This window comes from Electrona antarctica (genome assembly GCF_951216825.1).
Source record: "Electrona antarctica genome assembly, chromosome: 8".
NCBI lineage: Eukaryota > Metazoa > Chordata > Actinopteri > Myctophiformes > Myctophidae > Electrona > Electrona antarctica.
In genome coordinates, this window is record NC_136789.1 from 26,151,891 (window position 1) to 26,175,110 (window position 23,220).

General features: G+C 41.6%; 2 protein-coding genes across 2 annotated transcripts in view; both read right to left on the reverse strand.

The window, feature by feature from the left end:
* Positions 1-5,196, reverse strand: part of rb1 (retinoblastoma 1) — a 42,229-nt gene extending 37,033 nt beyond the window's left edge. Inside the window, exons 1-9 of the mRNA XM_079507716.1 lie at positions 5,152-5,196; positions 3,588-3,677; positions 2,867-2,987; positions 1,719-1,822; positions 1,479-1,613; positions 1,218-1,256; positions 1,025-1,074; positions 742-852; positions 494-639 (exon numbers count right to left, since the gene is read on the reverse strand). Coding sequence (XP_079363842.1) covers positions 494-639; positions 742-852; positions 1,025-1,074; positions 1,218-1,256; positions 1,479-1,613; positions 1,719-1,822; positions 2,867-2,987; positions 3,588-3,670 — 789 coding nt within the window. The 5' untranslated portion in view covers positions 3,671-3,677; positions 5,152-5,196. The remainder of the gene's footprint in view (positions 1-493; positions 640-741; positions 853-1,024; positions 1,075-1,217; positions 1,257-1,478; positions 1,614-1,718; positions 1,823-2,866; positions 2,988-3,587; positions 3,678-5,151) is intronic.
* A 1,303-nt stretch (positions 5,197-6,499) lies between these two features.
* slc6a7 (solute carrier family 6 member 7) lies at positions 6,500-23,196 on the reverse strand. The gene is made up of 14 exons (XM_079508152.1): positions 22,687-23,196; positions 19,695-19,914; positions 18,836-18,967; positions 17,214-17,430; positions 14,985-15,123; positions 14,747-14,881; positions 14,534-14,637; positions 14,321-14,445; positions 13,973-14,085; positions 13,423-13,560; positions 13,201-13,300; positions 12,884-13,002; positions 11,522-11,695; positions 6,500-9,157 (listed from the first exon to the last, which is right to left on the reverse strand). Exons 1-14 carry the CDS (start codon positions 22,765-22,767, stop codon positions 8,987-8,989), a joined length of 1,968 nt encoding a protein of 655 aa, XP_079364278.1. The 5' UTR covers positions 22,768-23,196; the 3' UTR covers positions 6,500-8,986.
* Between the last annotated feature and the right edge of the window lie 24 nt (positions 23,197-23,220).

The following is a 23,220-nucleotide window of genomic DNA, read 5'->3' on the forward strand; positions in this document are numbered from 1 at the left end:
TGAAATGAGATACTCAGAGCTTTATTTGTCTTTAGACACACTTTACAATCAGAATATTGAAAACAACATCAGGTACACATGAAATATCATAAGACATTAGACATAAACATGTAGGACATGATAGATACATGATGTAGTCCATACATCCACAGTAATTAATAATGAATGTAATACTTTGTAGTGACTAGTGAGAATGAAAAGTGGCCTTGTGGTTAGAGTGTCCGCCCTGAAACTGGGAGGCCGGGGGTTCGATCCCCGGCCGGGTCATACCAAAGTCTGTAAAAATGGGACCCAAATCCCTCCCGGTTTGGCACTCAAATGGGTTGGATTGGGGGTCAAACACACTAATGATTCCCGAGCGCGGCGCACGCTGCGGCTCACCGCTCCAAGAGATGGGTCAAATGCGGAGAACAGATTTCACTGCGGTAACGTGTGTGACTAATCGTTCGACTTTGACTTTGAATAAGTAATGTAAAGGGAGCTGAGCACAGACCTCTTCCATGTTGCAGTCGTTGTCTTTGCACAGGGTTTCAAGCAGCTGCACATCCAGCTCTGGCTCTGGAGGACGCGACTTGGCCTTACTCAGACTGCGGCGAGATGTTCGTGTTGGGGGGCTCGGAGCTTTGTTGATGGCTGATTCTAAAAGAAAACACACAGTAAGCCTGTATTAAATACTTTTATCCACAAACATGATTTCCTCCATTCACACAAGAAAAGAGTGAGCATGAGACTGAGGCTTACGGTAGAGTGGCTGCAAGAGGCCTGGAGAGCAGCGCTTGATGAAGAACTCCAGAACGCACAACAGTAGTTGGAACGATATGACCAAGTCATCTTCCATCTGCAGAACCCGTCCTGTAGATGGCATAGATGCAAGATGTGAATAGTCTAACGGCAATACTCAACACAAGGACATAACCGCTTAATTTCAATGTGCTGTTCCTAGAGCATGTTCACGGTTCCTCATCCTAGTGGTTTTCATTCTTTGAAATGTGTTTTTGATTATCTGTAATAAAGGTTAACCCACCTTTCGCTAACAGAAACATTGTCCAAATGTTCTCGATGGTCTCTTTTTCCCTTAAACACAACACATTGAGCTATTAATCAAACATTATCTTCACATCTTTGATTGTGCAACACGAATTATCACAAGTGAGACGACAAAGACACAGTTGAAGGAAGAATGCATCAATTATGAGATACAATATTCTTTAACTTACTTGCCATCAGAACCCACATTAAATATATTCTTGCTTATTCTGGAACAAAAACAAAAGGTAATGATTAATGAATAACTCATGGTCATAACCAAAAATTATAAATGCACAGGAATACAACTGTTAGCCTTTATTCTCCCCCTGACAGGGAGGTTATTAAGAGCAAAATGTCTGCCATCTGTGAAAATGGTCAATGAGAAGTGAAGTGTCAAACAGTGGATTATTTAAGCCATTATACTGTGCTGTTCCTACGCTGTCACTCACTTGGTAAACCTCTGGTAGAGAGCCAGTGTCACATCATACTTCTTCTCCAGGCGGGTCAGTACTGAATTAACTTGGGTGCTTATAGTATCCACGTTCACATCCAGTTTCTTCACCAAATCCAGGAACTGCTTCAAACTACAAAAAAAATCAAAAAAATCAATATCTCTCTGCCAATTACATAGACCTACAAGTTATGCAGTCCTATTCCCACCCCAGTAATTAATGCATTATTATACTTACTTCAGATCTACAGCTTTCTGAATCTGTGTTACCGTAAAACTGGCAACATCAAGGTCTGTCACGGTCACATACAGGCATGCGCCCCAGAGCCGTCTTTGCATGTCCTATATCGACAGATTGAGGGGAAAAAAACATAATCAAATCTATAAGGTTCAAAACAAAACAATTTCTAGTAACACTGCGACCATGTGCTAGCCTGGAAACAGACAAATCTGATGAATTCCACACAGAGATTCCAGACTAATATGCAGTGATAGATAGTCTGGCCATCCAGGCCAACTATGTGAAGGCCTGGCTCATAGGCTAGTGCCAAACAAACTGATAGCGATATTCAAGTTCTTATATGATTAAGTTCAGATATTATTATGATTTGGAACAACATAAACATTTAATACATTTGACTGTTATAACAGTCATGTACCCAATATGTAACAATGCAATTTTCACCAATCCACCTTTACCTGGGCATTGAGCCTACATTCTCAATCAAAAAACAAATTCAGATAAAAGGTTGGGCTTAAGTTCAAACAGATGCCACGAGCAGCACTTTGAGACGCATGGCACAGAAATAAGTACTAAGGCAATAACACTGTATTGCTTTGTTTTAGTGGTTTATACCAGTGGTTCGTAACGTGGGGTCCGGGGACCCCCAGGGGTCCTTGAGGGAGTTCCAGGGGGTCCCCAGCTAAATGATAGTTTGGAACCAAATGGACCCTTGAGGTTCTGTAACACTGAGTGTACAAATGGAACCAAATGGACCCGTACAGAGTTAAATTAACATTGATTTTACAATAATAATTGGGGGTCCCAGAGATAGAAATGCCATTAAATGTGGGTCCGTAGACTAATGAATGTCAAACTGGGCGTCCTTGAAATTAAACGGGTTGAAAATCACTGCTTTAAAAAATTAAAAATCATCTCTTATGGGGGTCCCTGGCATATCTTTTCAAATGGGGGTCCGCAGGCTAATTAGTGTCAATTTGGGGGTGCTTGACGTGAAAAGGTTTGGGAGCCACTGGTTTATACATATTCCACCTCACATATACAGTAACATCTGGACCCGTGACTATTGTCAACATGGGTTTACTGCTGTGTGTATATGTATAGTTTGTAAACCCAGATGTACTAAATTGGAGACGGATACATACGGGAGCATCATCCATGGATTCTTGAACAGCCTTCCACAACGTCCAGGCTCGATCACACACCGTGTCTGTCACCCGAAGGCTCTTACATAGGACCAGAAAGTCTGCATCCTTGTCCCTGTGTCTAGTTGGATAGAACAAAGAAAAAACGTTAGGAGCAGCCAACAGAGGAACACACTGAATAAACTAACAATAACCTTTAAGTAAAAGACACACAGACTCACATACTGTGTGTGATTTAGTAAACTATATGTCATAGTGTGGTTAAACATAGCAATTAATGTATACACTTAACACGTAACTCTGGGAATGTACAAATGGAACCAAATGAACCTTTACCGTTTCATTTGTATAATCTCGGGATTAACAGATGACTGCTCGCTGTGTAGATTGTTTATTGAGCAGTTATTAACAGTCAGTGTACTGGTAAATATCTGTAGGTCCCCCATATTTGTCACAAACACAAACAATAACACAATGGCTGGACGCTTTTCATCGACAGATAGAGGTCGAGTGTGTCATGTTATTATGTAGCTAGCTAATGGTTCGTCAAATACAGTAGTAGTACAATTTACAAGCAAATCCACCGCCATGGAATTAAGAAGTAGCACTTTGCTAAAGCAATATCGTATCGTATCGTGTCTTGTAACCGACTAAACGACACCACTATTAGCACAGATAGTATCGCCTCTGTTAATGGCGTGAAGTGAACCGGGTAGCTTACTTTTTAACAGAGAACTCTGGATTCTCCTTCTTGTCTGCGGGGGCACTTTTAACTGCCGCACAGTTACGCTTCTTGGGTGGCATGGTCCTCCTTTAGCGCAACAAATAATAGTAAAAAATTAAAAATGTAAAAAAGTGTCAACGAGTGTCTCTGTTGAGGCTGTTTACGTAGTTGTTTTTTAAATCCCACTCCTCCTCCTCCTCCTTCGCGAGAGTCCGTGCAACTACACACACACACACGCGCACACACAACACAACACAAGCATGACTTCCTGGAAGGGGTGGGAACTGGGAAGAGGGCGTTCGTTTACATTGTCCGGTGCCGCCTACTAGTGTCAATACCACTGACCACTACACTATACACCTCGAACCTCGTTTCATTCATGTATGTTTGTTTATCCACAAATGGGTTTTAATGCAAGCGTGTGCGTCTGTTTTATGCTAGTATTGCATTATATCGGTAAATTGATTTCCCCCTGGCTCAAAGTTTATAGAAGACAAAAACCGCATCCCCTGTGAAGTGAACGCGTGGGTCACGTGATACAAGATGACACTATTAGGACTTTAAAACAAACGAACCCAAAGCCAACAGATGGAAACGCGGGAAAATCTCCGAACGCAACATCCGCCCAAAGCCACTAGCGCGCCAGCGCCACCCCACCCCCCACTGTCACACAAAGGATACTAGCTAGCTAGCCTGAAAACTAATCAAGTCATGAATACAGTTGAATTATAGACGAGTGATTTGACCGCAACAAACCGAAATTTGAAATTATATATTTTTTGTGGGGGGGGGATTTGTTCCAGTCAGATTCCTGTACTGTAGGCTACTGAGTAGTGAAACTCTGCTTGATTCTGGGAATGGACATTCTTATGCGGTGAAGATTAGGCTATCTGTTGTCAATGTTGACTTGTTTAAAAATATTTTGACACTAGTCATTTTTGTATAATATATAGCTAACATCATTAGCCTACATGTACTGTACAAAGAGCTGACGTATTTGGGATTTTGAGTAGCTTAAATAAGCAATCGACAAAAACAACTAGACTGGTATCACCAGCTGATCGTTATTTATTTCCATGTCTTGCAACTGTGATACTGTTATGGCACAGTATTATTGGACTGTAGTGTCAATGTATCTATCTTTTCATTGTCTTGCAACTCTTATGGCAGTACTATTGGACTGTCAAATATTGATCTATCATTTCATGCTTGTATGTATATTGAGATTCCATTTGCTCCAGTCCACACCCACTGTTGGTAGCCAGAAATGTCACTCTTTTGATAAGGATCGAGACATTGATTGATTGATTGAAATATGTATTAACAGATAGTTTGTTATCAGCGAGTTTGTTTCAACCTAAGCAAAGCAAAGCAAAGTTCTTTGTTTACCCAGGGAAGTGGACTAAGCTCGAGATGCTTGTTTACAGCCACACCTAGCCACAATTTGCAACTCTAGATTGTTTTACAATGGGATGAATCTAGAGTTGCAATACCCTCCATTGACTCCCCACTCATCCAATTTGGTTTGTGATCTGCTTGTCTTAAACAACATTAAACTCACAAACATTGCAGCTGTAGTCCAAGCTTGAATTATCCTCTTTCAATCTGCCAAGCTTGTTTTTCATAAAAATCCCCCGTAGACATGTTATGAGCTACTTTCTGTCAAGACATCCTCTGCAGGTGATTCTTTTTCTAAGTGTTGCAGTTTGGAAGCACTCGTTTTTGTTAACGGGTCGCGCTGCTGCCTCCTGCATTATGTGCAAATTCGAAACAGGTGGTACGCAGGGCCGGTCAGTGACTTATGACGAGTGCTTCCAAACTTCAGCACTTAGAAAAATAATCACCTGCACAGAATTTCTTGACAGAAAGTATCTCATAACATGTCTACGGGGGATTTTTATGAAAAACAAGCTCGGCAGATTGAAAGAGAATAATTCAAGCTTGGACTACAGCTGCAATGTTGATGAGTTTAACGTTGTTTAAGACAAGCAGATCACAAACCAAATTGGATGAGTGGGGAGTCAATGGAGGATATTGCAACTCTAGATTCATCCCATTATAAAAAAATCTAGAGTTGCAAATTGCGGCTAAGCCACACCCTGCTCATAGAACATTTCATGGTAGGGGTTCAATGCCTTGCTCAAGGGCACTTCAGCGGTGGTAATTTTAACGTGCCGGTCCGGGGATTCGAACTGGCGACCTTCCGGTATCAAGACCGTTCCGCAAACCGTTCGGCCACCGCTGCTCCCTGCACCTGCAGCTTGTTCCTGTCCGAAACTAGCAGTGCCGAGTCATCTGCGAACAGGAACAAGTTGCAGTCACAAGCTGATGTCATGTCATTTACATATATTAGGAACAGTAAAGGCCCTAGTATGCTTCCTTGTGGAACGCCACAGCTCACTGGGATAGTGTTCCATTCACCTCCACCATCTTTTCTCTCCCCTCCAGGTAGGATTGCATCCAGCTCACTGATGTGCTATCGAAACCAATTGCTTTTAGCTTGTTAACCAGTATGGAGTGGTTCACGGTGTCAAAAGCCCCACCTGACACAGGGCCAGGGGGTATTACACCGCCTTTGTGTGAATTCCTGCCCAGAAATTAGATCTAAATAAAAATGTCTGGGTTTCCGAGGCTAGATATAAAGTGACTGGAACTCAACAGACATGTAGGGAGGCTTTGGTAATATGGTTATAGTTCCTGGGGACTTTTGATTGATTGATTGAAATATTTATTAACAGTTTGCAGAATTACAGTACATTTCAAGCACAAAAAAAAGACTTAACTGAGTGGACAACCCAATAAAGCATTACACTTGTTTACAAGAGGGTCCACCTTGTTCAAATCATCAAAACATTTAGAGACAAATAGACACTTCCATATAGCCAAAAAAAAGAAAGAAGAGAGAACAGGAATTCATCATAAAACTGACTGAAAGGACATGCAAGGCTGTGCTTTGTGAGGGAAATAAATTGTTAGCTTGCTTGATACTCAATAAACGTGGACTTACCGTATGCATAATGCATTCATCTTCTGTATGGACAATATAATATCGTAACTGAGCATTTATAATCCTTTCCTTGGCTTTAAAAGTGAATAAAAATAGGACAAAACAATCTTTGAGTGTGATTGAGTTGAGAATCAGTAAAGTATCTGAATGTGGTTCAAAACATTTGAATGCTATTCTGGCTGGGGAATGAAGGAACAGGTTCATTTTTGCAACCTTCCTTGCTTTATACAACAAAAGTATTAATTGTATACAACCCAATTCTTTAATACGGGTATCTACCCAAAAAAAAGTTAGAGGACTCATAGAATCAATAAGTACCATAGCCTACATTCAACATACTGTAACATATTTAATCAAATAAGGCACACACATTTTTTTAAATGTTTTTTCCAAATTTGATGCACATTGACCAAATAGGAGCTCTTCCAGCTGTGCAAAATAAGAATATGTAGGCAATACAAGGACAGACAATTAGGCCATTTGAACATGAAATGGAGCACATAAGCATAGAAAAAACATGTATACACAATTATTTATAAAAATAAAGTAAATATGCATGAACACTCAATATAAATAAGCAAAACAAGCTCACAATTGAGTTGATGCGTAACAGTAGGCCTAATTACAGCATTCAAGTTTTGCCTCCAATGTGCCTCTTATTGGGAAAGCCGTCATCTCTTCATGCTAGTAATCTTATGGTAAACAAGTCAATGCCCCAAAAGACACTTGTGGGGATTTTCATCTTCACACCCAAATTGTTTACTTATTTATTTATTCGCTTATCAAATTATTAAAATCCTATTAATTAACCTAATAGTTCAAACTTAATCTGGCCAGTGTCACTTCTGCTTCATTAGTCAGTCACTGACAGGAAATAAATGCAATAGGCCTTATGCAGCCGACACTTCCGCGTTCAGCTTGGGCCGCCGGAACGCTTCCGGTTGGCAGAAACTCATTCACTGTGAACCTCGGCAGTTCCAGTAAACAACGGGTGAAACGGGATGATTCCTCTTCCATTGTTCCAGTCTGTCCAATGTGTATTGTGTACTGTTGTGCTTGTGTCCACTCGTCTCGGTCGGACTGACACCTTTTTATCTGTGAAGCCACGGTCTCCGCCTACTTCTTCTCCAGCTGTTATACACAGCAGTGTAACAACTGGAATGACTCCCCTTTTTAACAGGAGATTTAAGACGTTTCTAACTCATGTCATCATGTCAACGTCGCAACACAAATAATACAAACTATGAAAAACTATGGCATCACATTATCAAATGAAATAGTGTTGTATAAAGTACTGAACTTTATTCCTACAAAATCACGACCGTACGTTCACAGTGAATGAGTTTCTGCCAACCGGAAGCGTTCCGGCGGCCCAAGCTGAACGCGGAAGTGTCGGCTGCATAAGGCCTATTGGGGGGTAACAAGCATAATGCTTCAGAGTTGGGATCAACCCATAATATCACAAACATGTGTTTTACTCTTGCTATGTGCCCAAATGCCCCCCAACCATCTAAGTGTTCAAAACAAGCATCTGCAGACAACAGTCATTCAAATTGTACCCCACTTTAAAAAAAACAAAAAAAACATAGAAAATGATTCTATAATCCTTTGGTGAAACATACATTTCCAACCACCATGATGGTTCCAGTGGATATGAACTTGATGGACCCTTCTCAACAGAAGGACACCCTGCTTACAGGGCCTGGCAGAAAGTTTAACACAAAGGCTCCATTGTGATATGTTGCCTCGACTACATTAGAGTGGGAGCATTTAGCATTATAGTTTTGTGTTGAAACAAACCAGCCTCCCCTACCCTTCATATAGATGTGTTTTACCATAATACCTTTTGTTAATGACAACACCAAAATATAAAAATCATGGGGTTACCCACGTTTAAAAAATTAAATTTTCTACAGGACAGATTTTCAGCAAACGAGTCGTGCGACTATTATGTATTCATTTGATTTACTCTTGCATATTTATGAAGAGACTTGAAGGTAAAATGTGTCTTTTAAGATAAACCATGGTTAGACTTTTGCAGCCATGAAGTGTAACTGACAGAACAGTATAAGGAGGGGACTGGTCAATATTGTAGGCCAACACGGTCAGAACAATATATGGAGTCTGCTCACTTTAAAAGACACTTTTTGCTGCCGTCAGTGTAAATTCAGTCTATTGCTACCAAGCGCTACTACATTCACACCGTATCTGATGATTCTGCACTAAGTTTTTCTTTTCTTACATGACAAACAAACATCAAATTAGTATAAATAAAAAAATATATCCTGCAGGACATACAGTCTCCTTTGATACAAGGACACCAGATCCTAGCTGGGCCTCCCAAAAAAGTGAGTCGAGTCTCTTGAAAACACAATTCTCTTCGGTGCGGTCATGTATCAATTCCTGACTCCCATGTCATAGCGGTAAAATCCATGTCTGTGAGTGTGACTGTGAAGGGAGCCTCCACTCTCTCTTGTTCAACCTGCTGCCCCTGCTGTGCTGTGCTGTTCATGTTGTTTACCCTCCAGGAGTTTAGAGGTCGAATCGCTTTATGAAAACGCTGCAAAACAGAGAAAATCGATTAGCCGTGGGTCTATATTACAAATAGTCCTCAGCGTCTCTTTTACTGTAGGCAGTGGTGATTGTGGCAGCGGTGGCCGAACGGATTGCGGAGCGGTCTTGATACCGGAAGGTCGCCAGTTCGAATCAGCGGTCCGACACGTTAAAATTACCACCGCTGAAGTGCCCTTGAACAAGGCATTGAACCACTACGATGAAATGTTCTATGAGCAGGGCCTGGCTGGAAACAAGTTCTTGAGCTTAGCCCAGATATCTTGGGTAAATATAGTAATCATTTCATTTCATTTTATTTTTCTCCGGTAATCGGTATCACAGCATTTTAATGACATCACGCACATGCACTCGCACGCACTCGCGCACCTACATGTGTGCATGTGCACAGAACAGCTGATATCCTAAACCTATATTGTTTATAGATTATAGTGTATGAGAGTTTTAGACACACAAACACAAAAGTAGACTTAAAATAATCTGACAAACTTCTTTACTGCCGCTGCCGTAGCGAAACTAAAAAAAGGTTTGGACGAATCTCTTCTTTGATGGTGGAGGCGGCATTCTTGTTGCGTGCAGAACACCACAGAAGCAGTAGCCTACTGGAGCCTCATATGATACTGCTGTGTTGCTTACCGTGTCTGAGAATATGCGTTCAGGTAAACAGTTAAACCTGTTTACCAGACACGGTGTGGAAATAGGGGGCCGCGCCCACCGCCAGTAAAAATAGACCACTGGGTAATTGGTGCGTCTTAGAAAATCTTGTGACCCGAGGTTAGGTGAGTCTTCTCTTGAATCTAGGGGGACGCGATCTCGCGTGCACGCACGTGCACCGTCCGTTCCGTACCCGCGCGTGCGTGTGCACGTCACAATTATTTGGTACCACGGCGTGGTACTGCCTTCTACAAGCATGACACCACTGACTGTAGGACACTGTGTGTATACACCATGTATAATCTACAGTATCTATCCGTTTATACACATTATGTTCATATCCATCTATCTATCTATCTATCTATTTGTTTAGACAGTTTTTGGTTTAGACTAGTCATTGGTTAGACCAGTCATTAGTCCTACATCTACAACCTATCTCAAACCCTCACCCCCCACGGGGCAGCACACCTAAACCTAACCTTAACCTGTCTAACCAATGACTAGTCTAAACTAAGTATGCACCCCATGCACATCAACATTCAACAACACAACAGTTAAAGGACAACTTTAGTTTTTTTCAACCAAGGTTCATGTTTTAGGATGTTATTAGAGAAAGTAAAAGATGAGTGTTATTTTTTTTTCATTTGCTGCTTTCTTTTGTTTTAGGGATTTCAGCTGTTTTTTTAGCTGTGGGCGGAGGCATTCGAGCATGGGGCTAAATATGTATTTTTTTTACAAAATATTATGGTGATTTATTTTTTTATTATTTACTATAGTCCTAATAAACCCCAGGAAATTACATCTGGCCACAAAAAAAATCACAGGATCTACTGAATGTGAAGGTAGCCTACTGGGGGGAAGCCACACTGTGTGGCATAGGCTCAATGTCAGTTTGACACATTCAGTAGATCTCGTGATCTTTTGTGGCCAGATGAAATTTCCTGGGGTTTATTAGGACTATAGTAAATAATTAAAAAAGAAATCGCTAAAAAATGTTGTAAAAAAAAAAAAAATTGCCCCATGCTCGAATGCCCCCGCCCCCTGTCAAAAACAGCTAAAATCCCTAAAACGAAAGAAAGCAGCAAATGAAAAAAGAAATAACACTCATCTTTTAGTTTCTCTAATAACATCCTAAAACATGAACCTTGGTTGAAAAAAACTAAAGTTGTCCTTTAAGTATGAATATGTCTACACTGCACTGAGTGCAACATGGCCCTCTGCTGATAGGGTTACACCAGGGGTGGGCAACTTTGACGATGGAGAGGGCCACTATATTTCCACACTCACTCCCTAGGGCCATATATTACTGTCGTCGCAAAAATAGCCGATCTACAAGCTCAAAACGCGTCGCGCTGCAACGCGTTTTGAGCTTGTAGATCGGCTATTTTTGCTATATTCGAATTGAAATGTTGAATTCTTTTTTACTATTTTTTAATTGGAATCCTGAAAATTAACATTTTTATGTAATTTCAAATGCCTTTTAATTATACTTGTGTTGAGCAATGAGCTACTAATTTAGACTGAAGTAATTAAAGCGGGTCATGTTTGCATGTTGTGGAATTGTAAACAACTGAAACCAATATTATTGTCAGTATCCTGACATTAACCTGAGGGCCACATTAAGTGAAGGTGGGGGCCGCATGTGGCCCCCGGGCCGCCAGTTGCCCACCCCTGGGTTACACCGAGGTGATATACTGACGTCTTTCAGTGTTCCAGATTCCTTGCTGATGGCCACAGCGGCCCAGATGGGGATCTGTAGGCAGCAGGTGGCGCCCATGCACACGCCTAGTGCCTTTCCCCAGCGTGGAAACACATAAGAGCCGTAGTGGAGTGGAGTGTTGTACATCTCAATGAAGATATAGGTCAGGATGAACTGGAGTCACACGGAAAGGATTACACGGGGAAAGGGTTATCTCAACAGAAAAGCTTATTCCAACAGGTTATCTAGACAAAATAAAACAAAGTTGACAGAAGAAGACATTTAGAGGGAAGCATGGAGTTTCTCCTTTTAATTATTCACTTGTTAACATTCCATCACAGAGACTGAAATTAAATTTAAAAAGTAACATTCTGTAGTTACTAATACATTTAAGCAGTTATTTCACAGCAAGTGATTCTGTGGAATAATAGTGGATTCTGGTTCAATTTTTTGCTGTACAGTGGGTGCTTGTTTAAAGCTAATTGCATAACATAACAGATACCGGTAATTGATTAAACTTAGATAAAATCATAAAGAGATTAACCTGCCTATAGCCCAGATTAATCACATGTAATTAATTATGAATTAAATATTTTACACATACATTTTACTGTAAATGTAAAGACTAATACTAAACTTCCTTTCAAATGCATACTATTATCAAAACTATAGACCAGATCACAATGTTTAACCCATTTTGAGCAGGAACCCCTTTTGGTGGTTACATACATTGTTATAATTTAGCTATTGAAAAATAGCAGATCTACAAGCTCATAGCGCGCCACCGAGTGGCGCGCTATGAACTTGTAGGTCTGCTATTTTTGAAAAATCCTTAAAATGTGCCTCAAATCTTTCCGAAAATTGTCATGATTTAGAAAACTTTTTTTTTTAATTTCGATGTCAGGCCTGAATGGGTTAAATGTTTGTAAACAAACAGGTATTTTCAGGCAGAATTGGAAGTTTTCACAATATAAAATAAAGTGTCCAGAAAGAACATTAGTTACATGTCTAGTTTGTCAACCTGTGGATATTTAGAAAGGACTACATAATATATTTATAATAGTCAATAACAATATAATAAGTGCCCTGTTCTTCCAGAAATAAGATTATATTAAGGAATAATACTGTGATACTGCCAGCATGGTCTACCCAGAAATAAAGTGTTTGCTAAGGTGATGTCATGATGATTCGGTCTGTTGAGGTTTTGGGAATTACATCAGAGTGAAGCCAGCCACTCAGGGTTTCAATTGTCTTGCTTTTACAAAAAGAGCCAATCAAGTTAAACACGTAAACATTTTTGCTATACACGTTCATATCTACAGTACATGGCTTTTGTATAGCTTGTGTATCTGCTCTGCTTACCAGTAGAAGGAAAGGGGTACAGAATACCCAGCATGCTTTGAAGTAAAAAAGCACTTTGGTGCACCAGGGAGGACAGTGGCAGATCATGTCAATGATATCTTGACAGAACTGGTTGACTCCTAAATGCAAAAGAGCACATCATCTCAAAACATCATCATCAACAGAACAAAGATGACTGTTGAGCATTGATTACTGATGAACAACAAAAGGTGGAAAATTTGACAAAGGTAATGTCTGCAAAGATGTGTTGAAAAAAAAAAGTGTATATACTTTATCGTGCAACACGGTCATACAACACAATATGAATGAGTAATTACCATAAAAGAATGAGATGCCGATGCACATGAAAAGGGTGATGATGATGAGGCCAAAGCTTGTTGCGAAGGAGTCAATGAGAGTGAACCAGTAAATCCCTCCCTATGAAGAGACGGACATTGTCACAAACATGAGTGCAAAACCAACTGTATGAGAACAACACACACTGCAGTCGTTCCCAAACTTTCTCAGGTCGAGACACTCGACAACACACTCAAACTTACATCAGTGATTAGAAGGAGACCCATCAGATAGAAGCCAAAACACAGCAGACCCAGGAAAATTGACTTGTGCTTCATGTTCCCTCTAAGTTGTGGGAACTCATCCAGGAACGCTGTAGTGATGCCCTCCATATTACCAAACTGTCAGGTGGCAAAGCATAAAAAAAGACATATGTTTTCTATTAATCAAACGACACAAAATAATCTTGTTAGTCACAGAGAGACTAAAGTTTAATAATTTCTGCCAGGCCAAGGGGGGCTATTTATGGTTTTGCCCTCGTCTGTCCAGGGCTAATCTTTCAAAGTGCTGGACTGATCAGTGCCAAATGTCTTGCATACGCTGCCAGAGGTCAAGTCAATAATTAGGTTTTATATACAGTATTTATTTTATATTTAACTTTTGTTTATAATAAACTTTGTTTAATAATGAAAGTCAGTGGGGGTCTGATCGGGCTGAAACCATTTGATTTTCAAGCTAACAATGCATGGCAAAAAGCTACACCGTTGTATACATTTGTATGAGTGAGTATAAATCAGGCTAAATGGGCCTTACCAGAGTGTCAATGCCCAACATGAACAGCATGAGGAAGAAGAGGATGGACCAGAACACCGAGCCTGGTAACAGAGCAAGGGCCTCTGGGTAAGCCACAAAGGCCAACCCAGGACCTGGAGCCAGATTAAAAACATCGTTATTATTATTATTATTATTAACAAATAAGAGTAAATATTATATACTATTATACTGTAAGCATTTATCAACAAGGATATTACTTAAATTAACACATTTTTCAAATAAGTCTGTATAATATAATATACACATTATTCTGATTGAGCCAAACCGTTCTGACAAACGACTAAAAGAGCTTCAACTTTATCGCTGAGAGATGACCAAAGTAACTACCTGTGTCTGCCACCTTCCCGACAGGAACACCCTTCTTCCATGCCATGTGACCTAGGATTGAGAAGATAGCAAATCCTGCAAAGAAACTGGTGCTGCAGTTCCCTATGGTGATAATCAGAGTGTCCCTGAAATAAACAGCACCATCACGATTAACCTCTTGTCACGACTGTTGCGACAGAGCCAAATGTGAAGCCAGATAGAGCACATACAAACCTGATGACGTTGTTGTCAAACTTATTATAGGAAGCCATTGACAGCAGCCCTCCCACTCCAATACCCAACGAATAGAAGATCTGCGAGGCTGCATCATTCCAAACCTGTGACGCATCATTTGTTAACCAAGTGATTGTTTTCCCCCCCAACAACAAAAGAACAACGTGCGCACACGCATAGCTTTCTCACATCTCACACTACCGTGACAAATACCTGTGCACTAGCCAACTGTTTCCAGTCCGGCGTGAGGTAAAATGCAACACCTTGAAGAGAGCCTTCCAGCGTTGCACCTCTGATTACCAGAACAATGAGCACGAGGTACGGGAATGTGGCGGTGACATAAACCACCTGAAAAAGACAAGCAGTGACGTGTCACAAAGACACTTGGCTGTGCACATTTAGCTGGCAGTGAGGACAAGGGATTCAGAATAGCATTGCGTTGCTGACTCACCTTGCCAGAGCTGCGGATGCCTTTGAGCATACACAGGAAGATGATGATCCAGGCAGCAAGGAGGCAGAGGGCTAGAGGCCACCGCACAGGGCCTGGGTCATGGAGGCCCTCGCTATTCACTACACCCAGCACACGCTCACTAGAACGAGAACACACACACACACACACACACACACACACACACACACACACACACACACACACACACACACACACACACACACACACACACACACACACACACACACACACACACACACACACACACACACACACACACACACACACACACACACACACACACACACACACACACACACACACACACACACAGTAAAACATTTAAAATGTAAATATTTTTACAGAGGCTTGTCTCAGTGCCACACCTACCACGTATAAGAAATAAAGCCAGAAAGCAACCGTGCTAAACCCACTCAGCTAAGCTGCATTTATATTGAATCACAACTTAATTCATCACGGTACGTTTGTCTTGGCGTGAGGTAAAAAGGAGTGACGTCCTTGGGTGAATTGTCATAGTTCAATATGAAGACAAGCCCAAGACCTTAGGCACACATGTCACCATTGGCAGGGGGGAGGGTAATCACTGGCATACGGATGAGAGAGGACTTGTCTTTATGTTTGAGAGACGCTAGCCTCTCCTATGCCCAGCTTTCCGGGTTTGTGTGAACACAAACATTGGCTTGTGACTGGCTGATCACCCCATAGCGATGATTAGATTGGCTGAGGAAAGTACATATTGAAGATAAAAGTCAGGGCAGAAAAGTGAAGACGCCAAAAGTCATTGGCCGGAATTACTTTTGTGATTTGGCTGAGCGCGGAATGTGATTATGTATGATGATGATAAGTGCGCCCCTCACTTCACACGCCTATGTCACATGCCAACTGGGTGAAGCCCAAGACCTTAGGCACACATGTCACCATTGGCAGGGGGGAGGGTAATCACTGGCATACGGATGAGAGAGGACTTGTCTTTATGTTTGAGAGACGCTAGCCTCTCCTATGCCCAGCTTTCCGGGTTTGTGTGAACACAAACATTGGCTTGTGACTGGCTGATCACCCCATAGCGATGATTAGATTGGCTGAGGAAAGTACATATTGAAGATAAAAGTGAGGGCAGAAAAGTGAAGACGCCAAAAGTCATTGGCCGGAATTACTTTTGTGATTTGGCTGAGCGCGGAATGTGATTATGTATGATGATGATAAGTGCGCCCCTCACTTCACACGCCTATGTCACATGCCAACTCACAATGATCATGTAATCACACACTGCTGTATTTCTGGCTCAGAGAACAATGCCAATGGCAAAGTAATACATGTTTAGGCATTAAAGCCCTCATGGATGGAGAAATATGGTTGTGCTTTATGTTTATGTCTTGAAAAGATAGTTTTCCAAACAACTCTGAACTCTGACTGATGAATAATATCCCAGCAAGCCAAATTACGTCATGATGACGTCCTCCGGTGACGTTCAGGGCTTTCGGGACTAGGCCAGATCACAGCCCATATGGTAAATGGTAAATGGTAAATGGTGCATTTATATAGCGCCTTTATCCAAGGCGCTTTACAGAGTTTGTGCATTACATTCACCCATTCACACACACATTCATTCACCGATGGCAGCGGAAACCATGCAAGGCACCAACTAGCACATCAGGAGCAATTAGGGGTTCAGTGTCTTGCTCAAGGACACTTCGACAGTAACTCTGGGGGAGCCCGGGTTCGAACTGGCAACCTTACGGTTACCATCCAGGCACTCTACCCCTGAGCCACCGCCGCCCATATGGGGATGATCTTTATGTCATTTACAGGACGTCTTCACCAGTTGAAATAATATAGCTTATTCTGGGCCAGATCTGACTAGTTATGATATGACTTAAGCTGATCTGGCCTCGATCGGACTCTCTCTGATTCATCCAGGGACGTTCGTCTTAGTGGGCAGAATGTACTGTATGTTGGTTGAAATCAGGTGATATTCTGGGCCAGATCAGACTAGTCTTGGTTTGACTTGATCTGGCCCCAATCGAGACATCCCTAATTGGTCCAGGTCCTGACCTGGTGCTTTCTGGGATGGGGTGGGAGTCTGGGAGATTGATGATCAGAGTACAAATCCCCCTTTACATTACAGCACATATTCCCTCAGGTTTGGCAGCTATGGCCATTTGCTCAAGCCAAGGTCATAAACATAATGTGTGACAAGACTTCACTTACTTCCAGAAGACCTCTGTGGGGCTGAGGCTTCTGCCAGAGGAGCTGTTGTCAGAGGTGTTGTTTCCACAACTGTCCAATGCAGCATTGGACAGAGCTTCACATGTCCATGGTAATGGGCTCTGAAACGAGCTGCCCAGGTAGTAAAACGTCCAGGCTATAATGATATTGTAGTAGAGGCACACCAGCGTGGACACACAGAGCATCCCAATGCCAATACCTACAGCCCAAGAATCAGTCAAGAGATTAACAACACATGGATGCAAAGTAATACAACTTGTACAAAAAAAAATCACACCCGTGTGAACTGAGTGGTGTAATATAGCCTGTCTGACGTAATGAAATCATGTCTGACGTAATGAAATCACACCCGGGTGAACAGGGTGAACATAGCAACCATGCTCATTTTTTCTGCACTAACAAAGCCAGTTGTAGGAAATCACACCCGGGTGAACAGGGTGAACATAGCAACCATGCTCATTTTTTCTGCACTAACAAAGCCAGTTGTAGGAGTGGTTTACACCACTCAAAAAAAGTAATGTAAAGCATCATAGTGAATATAAAGAGGCCCGATTCAACGTATGTAAAGCATCATACTGTACGAGAAGAGGCCTGATTCAACTGGACGTGGAGTGTGGTTGTGTCCACAGGATGAAATAAAATCATTGAATGGATAGTTCAATGTGAAAGTGTGCTGTTCTGATCCTAAAAGCAATCTCTACAAAGAGTAGGCCTTCATGCAGTTGAACGAGATCAGAGAAGATGATCACTTCAGAAAGGTACACACAGCATATTCTGATTATTAAGCACATACAGAGAAATAGAATATAATTGCAGAGGTCACACACATGCATGTGGTCAGAAGATATGAATAGCCAGATGCAGCTTAAGAGTGAAGGATTCTTAATAGGACTGTTTTTTTTTAAAGATCCCTAAATATCCAGCACTATGTCGCCAGCATCAAAAATAAACTTGGAGAAACAGCATTCATTTAAGTTTTTATACACCACATATCTGGAACAAACTCCCAGAAAACTGCTGCTCTGTTGTTTTATAAAAGTGGAAGACTTTCTTTTAACTTTTTAAGATGTATTCAAAAGTACTCATCCCAGCTATCCATAGGAAGGAAGATTCAATTTTTCCCAATGAAAGTTTGCTAGTAAGTTGCTAAATTGCAATATAAGTCTATTGCAATATAATGTTATGAGCCTGCCAATGCCAACCAAAGTAAAACAATCTACCTTGATGTAAGAGTGAAAGGATCAAGTTAACATGGTATTGTGAAATGTGGAATGAACAATGTTATTTTCCTGGATATTGTGGATGATGTTTTTGTCAGAGATTTGATGTTCGACTGCTAGGGGCTGTGAGGACAACTTGAAAATTGATTTATTCTTGTTTAAAGTCTACAAGCATGCCATACATTGAAATGGCATTGCATGAACCTTCTGTGAGAACCAATTTCACTAGGGTGAGTTTTTTCACATTTGGCATTTATGGAAACCCTCGTGTACCATACCATTCACCAGATAATGAATACATCATCCAAAATATTTTTTTCTGACACACAATTACACATGTACTCTGCCTTTATACTATAATAACAACAACAACAACAACATTACCTTTGAGCAGAGGGCAGCATTTCCACACAGTGATGGGACCAGCTGCTCCATACTGGCCAAGACTGAGCTCCATAAGGAACAGTGGAACGCCGGTGAAGAAGAGCATAATGAAATAGGGGATGAGAAACACGCCTGTGGACATAATATAAATAGGTCAAGCTGGAGAAAGAGATTCATGTTCAGTACATTATAATAATATAAATAGGTCAAGCTGGAGAAAGAGATTCATGTTCAGTACATTATAATAATATAAATAGGTCAAGCTGGAGAAAGAGATTCATGTTCAGTACATTATAATACTCAGATCAGTAACATGTTCAGTACATTATAATTATAATACTCAGATCAGTAACAGTGCCGATGGGTTCCCAGATTGGTAACAGGTAGACACAGCAGCACACAGGCATTCACACCAGATATATATATATATACTTATTTGCGCGCCGGTTTCTCGCACCGAAATGAGCCATCTACAATCTCACAAAGAGACGTGCCAAATATAACTCAGGCTTTTTGTTCACTCATATCATCTATACTCCATCTAAGTTACACAAATGTCTTCCTCTTTTTTGTTAACTCACAATACGTGTCAGTGTCAAATGGGGATTTAATTCACTATGTGATGTCACCTCACCTGACCTTACAGTCTATGCACCTGACGTGACCAGGTTCATCTGCAGACCACAGATCTGGGTGTATATCTTATGGATTCAGTTCATGAAATAATTGACCGTACTTAGAAGGGGTGGTGCATGCCCTGAGGCTGGGTGGAGCAAAGCTCGTTCTGTATGGGTGTAACGTGTCTGGCATTTAATGCTTTTGTAACTTTGGGTAATGAACCTGCTGAAGGATTACTCACCTCCGCCATTGCGGTAACAAAGGTAGGGGAACCGCCACACGTTCCCGAGGCCCACACAGTATCCCATGCAGGACAACAAGAACTCATACTTCCCGCCCCATTGCTCCCGTTCAATCTGTGGGTTTTGGGGAGGGGCCGGAATCTGCGGATGTGATTCTACCTCTGGCGTGGGGTTGGCTGCATTATTCGTTGGAGAATGTCCATTGAAATGTACAGAATTCTACAAAGAAAGAAATGTATAATACAGACAGTTTGCATTAACATTATACACACAGTAAAATCAAATACTCACTGTTCATTTAACACTGAGAGAGTAAATTAATAATGAGGATTTGGCCTCGTAGCGAACACAAAACACAGTGATGTAAATATGTTTTCAACAGACCCAGGGGTGATCCTTTAGATGGGTCCCAGGGACATTTTATGAGTCCTTCTTCAACGACGTTAGAGTACAGTATTGCATCCCAGGACCCCTGGAGGGTGACATGACTGCATCCTTTCTCAATTTAGTGAGTCTAAGGATGCAGGATGCAGGCTAGCCTATTTGCATCACTGAAAACATCAGCCAGGGATTACGGCAGACCTTTTTTGCCTAGGGGGAGCGTCTCTATAGACTAAAATCTTTAGCGCCCAGCCAAACATGTCTGGTAAAAATGAAAGGACACATTAAACCAGCCACCACGGCGTGCACGGGACGCATACAAGTTACAACTTTATCCTGCTACCTTATGAACAAATACAGTACTTATAATGCGGGACATTCCCGCACAACATCAACGTGTATCTGCTCGTGGGATTAATCCCCTTCTCTCCAGAGAGTGTCTGCCGCCTCTCTCTGTCTGCATGCAGTGAGCCGCGGCACGGACCAAAGCGAGCCGCGTGATTCATGTGACCGTGGAGCTCAAGCACATGGCTTTGAAGGGTAGCAGATCTACAAGTTCTCAACATCCCATGCTGCAATGCGTTGTAGATCAGCTTGTAGATCAGTTTTTTTTAAATAAAAGAAAATGAAAGAAACAAATAATCTTTTCATGTTCGAATTTCATGCCATCAAATTAAATTTCTAATATTCACATTTTTTGGGTCAGCCTTAGCGTAAATATAATTTTGAGGACCGATAGCCCCTCCTATACCCAGCTTTCCAGGTTTGTGTAAACACCAACATTGGCTTGTGAAGTTGTGATTGGCTGATCACCCCATAGCGATGATTTGATTGAAGATAAAAGTGAGGGCAGAAAATTGAAGAAGCCAAAAGTGATTGGCCGGAATGACTTGATGACGTGTGATTTTTGAGGGGACCTATAGCCCCTCCTATACAGCTTTTCATCCTGAACTCGTGTCACATTTGCCATTGACAATGAAAGGAGAATTTGTGTCTGAACAAATCAGCTTTTTGTGGCAAGATGAGTTTTGAGTTGAGATGAGTTCTATCCGCCTGGGTGACAGCAGACTGCTGGGCGAGTGCTGGCGCTTTGGAATGGTGGATCAGATCAACATATGGAATTAATTCTGTACTGGCCATATGGAGTGTACAGGGTTTGAGTGTACAGGGTTTGATGAGGTCAGATCAACATATGGAATGTCAGAACAGGTGAGCTCCATGTATGGAGATCTAAGGGTGGCAGCGGGGGCAGTGTCTTTACTCTTGAGTGTAAAGGGTTTGATGAGGGCCCAGGTAGGGCTGGGCCTCTCTAAAACGTTTTTACCAGCTGCTGGGCCCAGATGCACTAATAACTTTGGGGCAGGCCCGTCTAGAGTTTGAATGGACAGGTATCAGTCAAAAGGGAGACATCAAAGAGGAAGAACGGGTGGGGGAGGATCAACATATCGAATGTCAGAACAGGTCAGCTCCATATGGAGTTCTAAGGGTTTGAGGTCAGATGTAGAGTTGCTAAGCCCTAACCACACCAAAGGGTCACCAACCATGCAACTCCTTGGGTCCAAACGGTTGCAAGGAGTTAACGCTAAAACTGTCTCGACCCTTTGGTGTGGTTTGGGCCATTGAATTCCATGCGTAGAATCACTAGGGTCAACGTGCAACAAGACATATCACACCACAGGGACAACGCTAAAACCGCCTTGACCCTTTGGTGTGGTTAGGGCTTTAGTTCCTGCCTGCAGGGAATGCTTTAATTTAGGAACAAAAGGGGAACCAGTTTCACAGTAGATGTAAAGTTGAATGAAGGTCACACTGAGGAAGTACTTATAAAGAGGAATAAACTATATTTCATATCTGATTCCAATGGCCTATCATTGGTTTATCAACACTGTGAACATGAACAATTCTCTTATGAGATAATATTGTTTTTTCAATACTTGTCTTTAACTTCAGATATTGGCTCAGTGAACACAATAGGACGTATAAAAGAAAGCCTAAAGATACAAGACCCCAATATAATTGTGATACTAGTGTGTAGCCTATATCCCCAAAATGTCCCAAATGACCAAGAGCATTAATAGAAGAGCACCACCTTGATGCTAGTAGATCATCTCCATAAGGATTGTTTACAAACAATTTCATTATATTTTATCAGGCCTATTATATTTTAGGCCTGATACGTTTTAATGGCAATGATGTGATGAGTACTCAACACAACTAAGTTGACTTGTAACTAAATGTCACTTGCATTATGAATGATATCACTTGTTCTTCAACTGACTGGCATATCCCTTCACATCCGAGTTGCAGTTGTACTGTGTATTTTGTTTGTGTGTAAACGATATTATTATTAAATTGTGTAAATGAAACCGGGCCAAACAGGTAAGACTGGTTAGGCAACTCCACCGCGTTAGCCAAAGTAAGCCGATGGACAATAGCCCATAGGCTATACCTTTATTAGATTAATCGATTTAAAAGTGATCTACACTCAACAACTCTACCGTCATACGCAGCAGGAGTGGAGGCTGTACAGTTTGTAAAGTTATCCGTTGTTGTTGAATAGACAGCAGCAGGGAAGCTAGACAGTAGCTACAGTAGGAATATATTCTTTACCTGTTGTGTTCCATTCACTGAAATGCTTTTCCCAGGTACCGTTTTCGGATCTTCGTTCTTCATTTCCCCGTATTGATTCATTATTATTTGTTCTGTTAATCAGAAGCCTACATTTTCACGGAAAAATACTACTGGAAATACATGTTTTAGAGTAAAAAAGTAAACAGATGTTGGCTGGCCGGTGTGTGGATCCGCTTATGATGATAAGGAAATGGACTAATGTCCTGGGAGTCTGTGGGACAGGAGCCAGCGCGCAGGTGCAGGGCGCCGCATGACAGAGAAGATGACACTACTGTACTACAGGGAGGGAGACGCCTCGCCTACTGTCTGCAAGTCTTGCAATGCAATGGTACAACCACAACAACCCTCAGTCACAGTTTATAGCGTTACTTAAAACTGCAATCCGTCATCCGGATCAAATTACTCGGGAATTTGAACCCGGGTCTCGTCTCCCGACTCCCGAGACGACTAGTCCCGCGCAAGTGGAAGGCCAACCTTCTGCTGACGAAATCCCTGCTTGGCCAGCCCACAACT

Coding starts and splice junctions, on each gene's coding strand:
- slc6a7 (XM_079508152.1), bottom strand. CDS start 22,767: ATGAATCAATACGGGGAAATGAAGAACGAAGATCCGAAAACGGTACCT. Junction 15,124..17,213: donor CCCACAGAGGTCTTCTGGAA/GTAAGTGAAGTC, acceptor TTCTCGTTCTAG/TGAGCGTGTGCTGGGTGTAG. Junction 14,882..14,984: donor GCATCCGCAGCTCTGGCAAG/GTGAGTCAGCAA, acceptor TGTCTTTTTCAG/GTGGTTTATGTCACCGCCAC.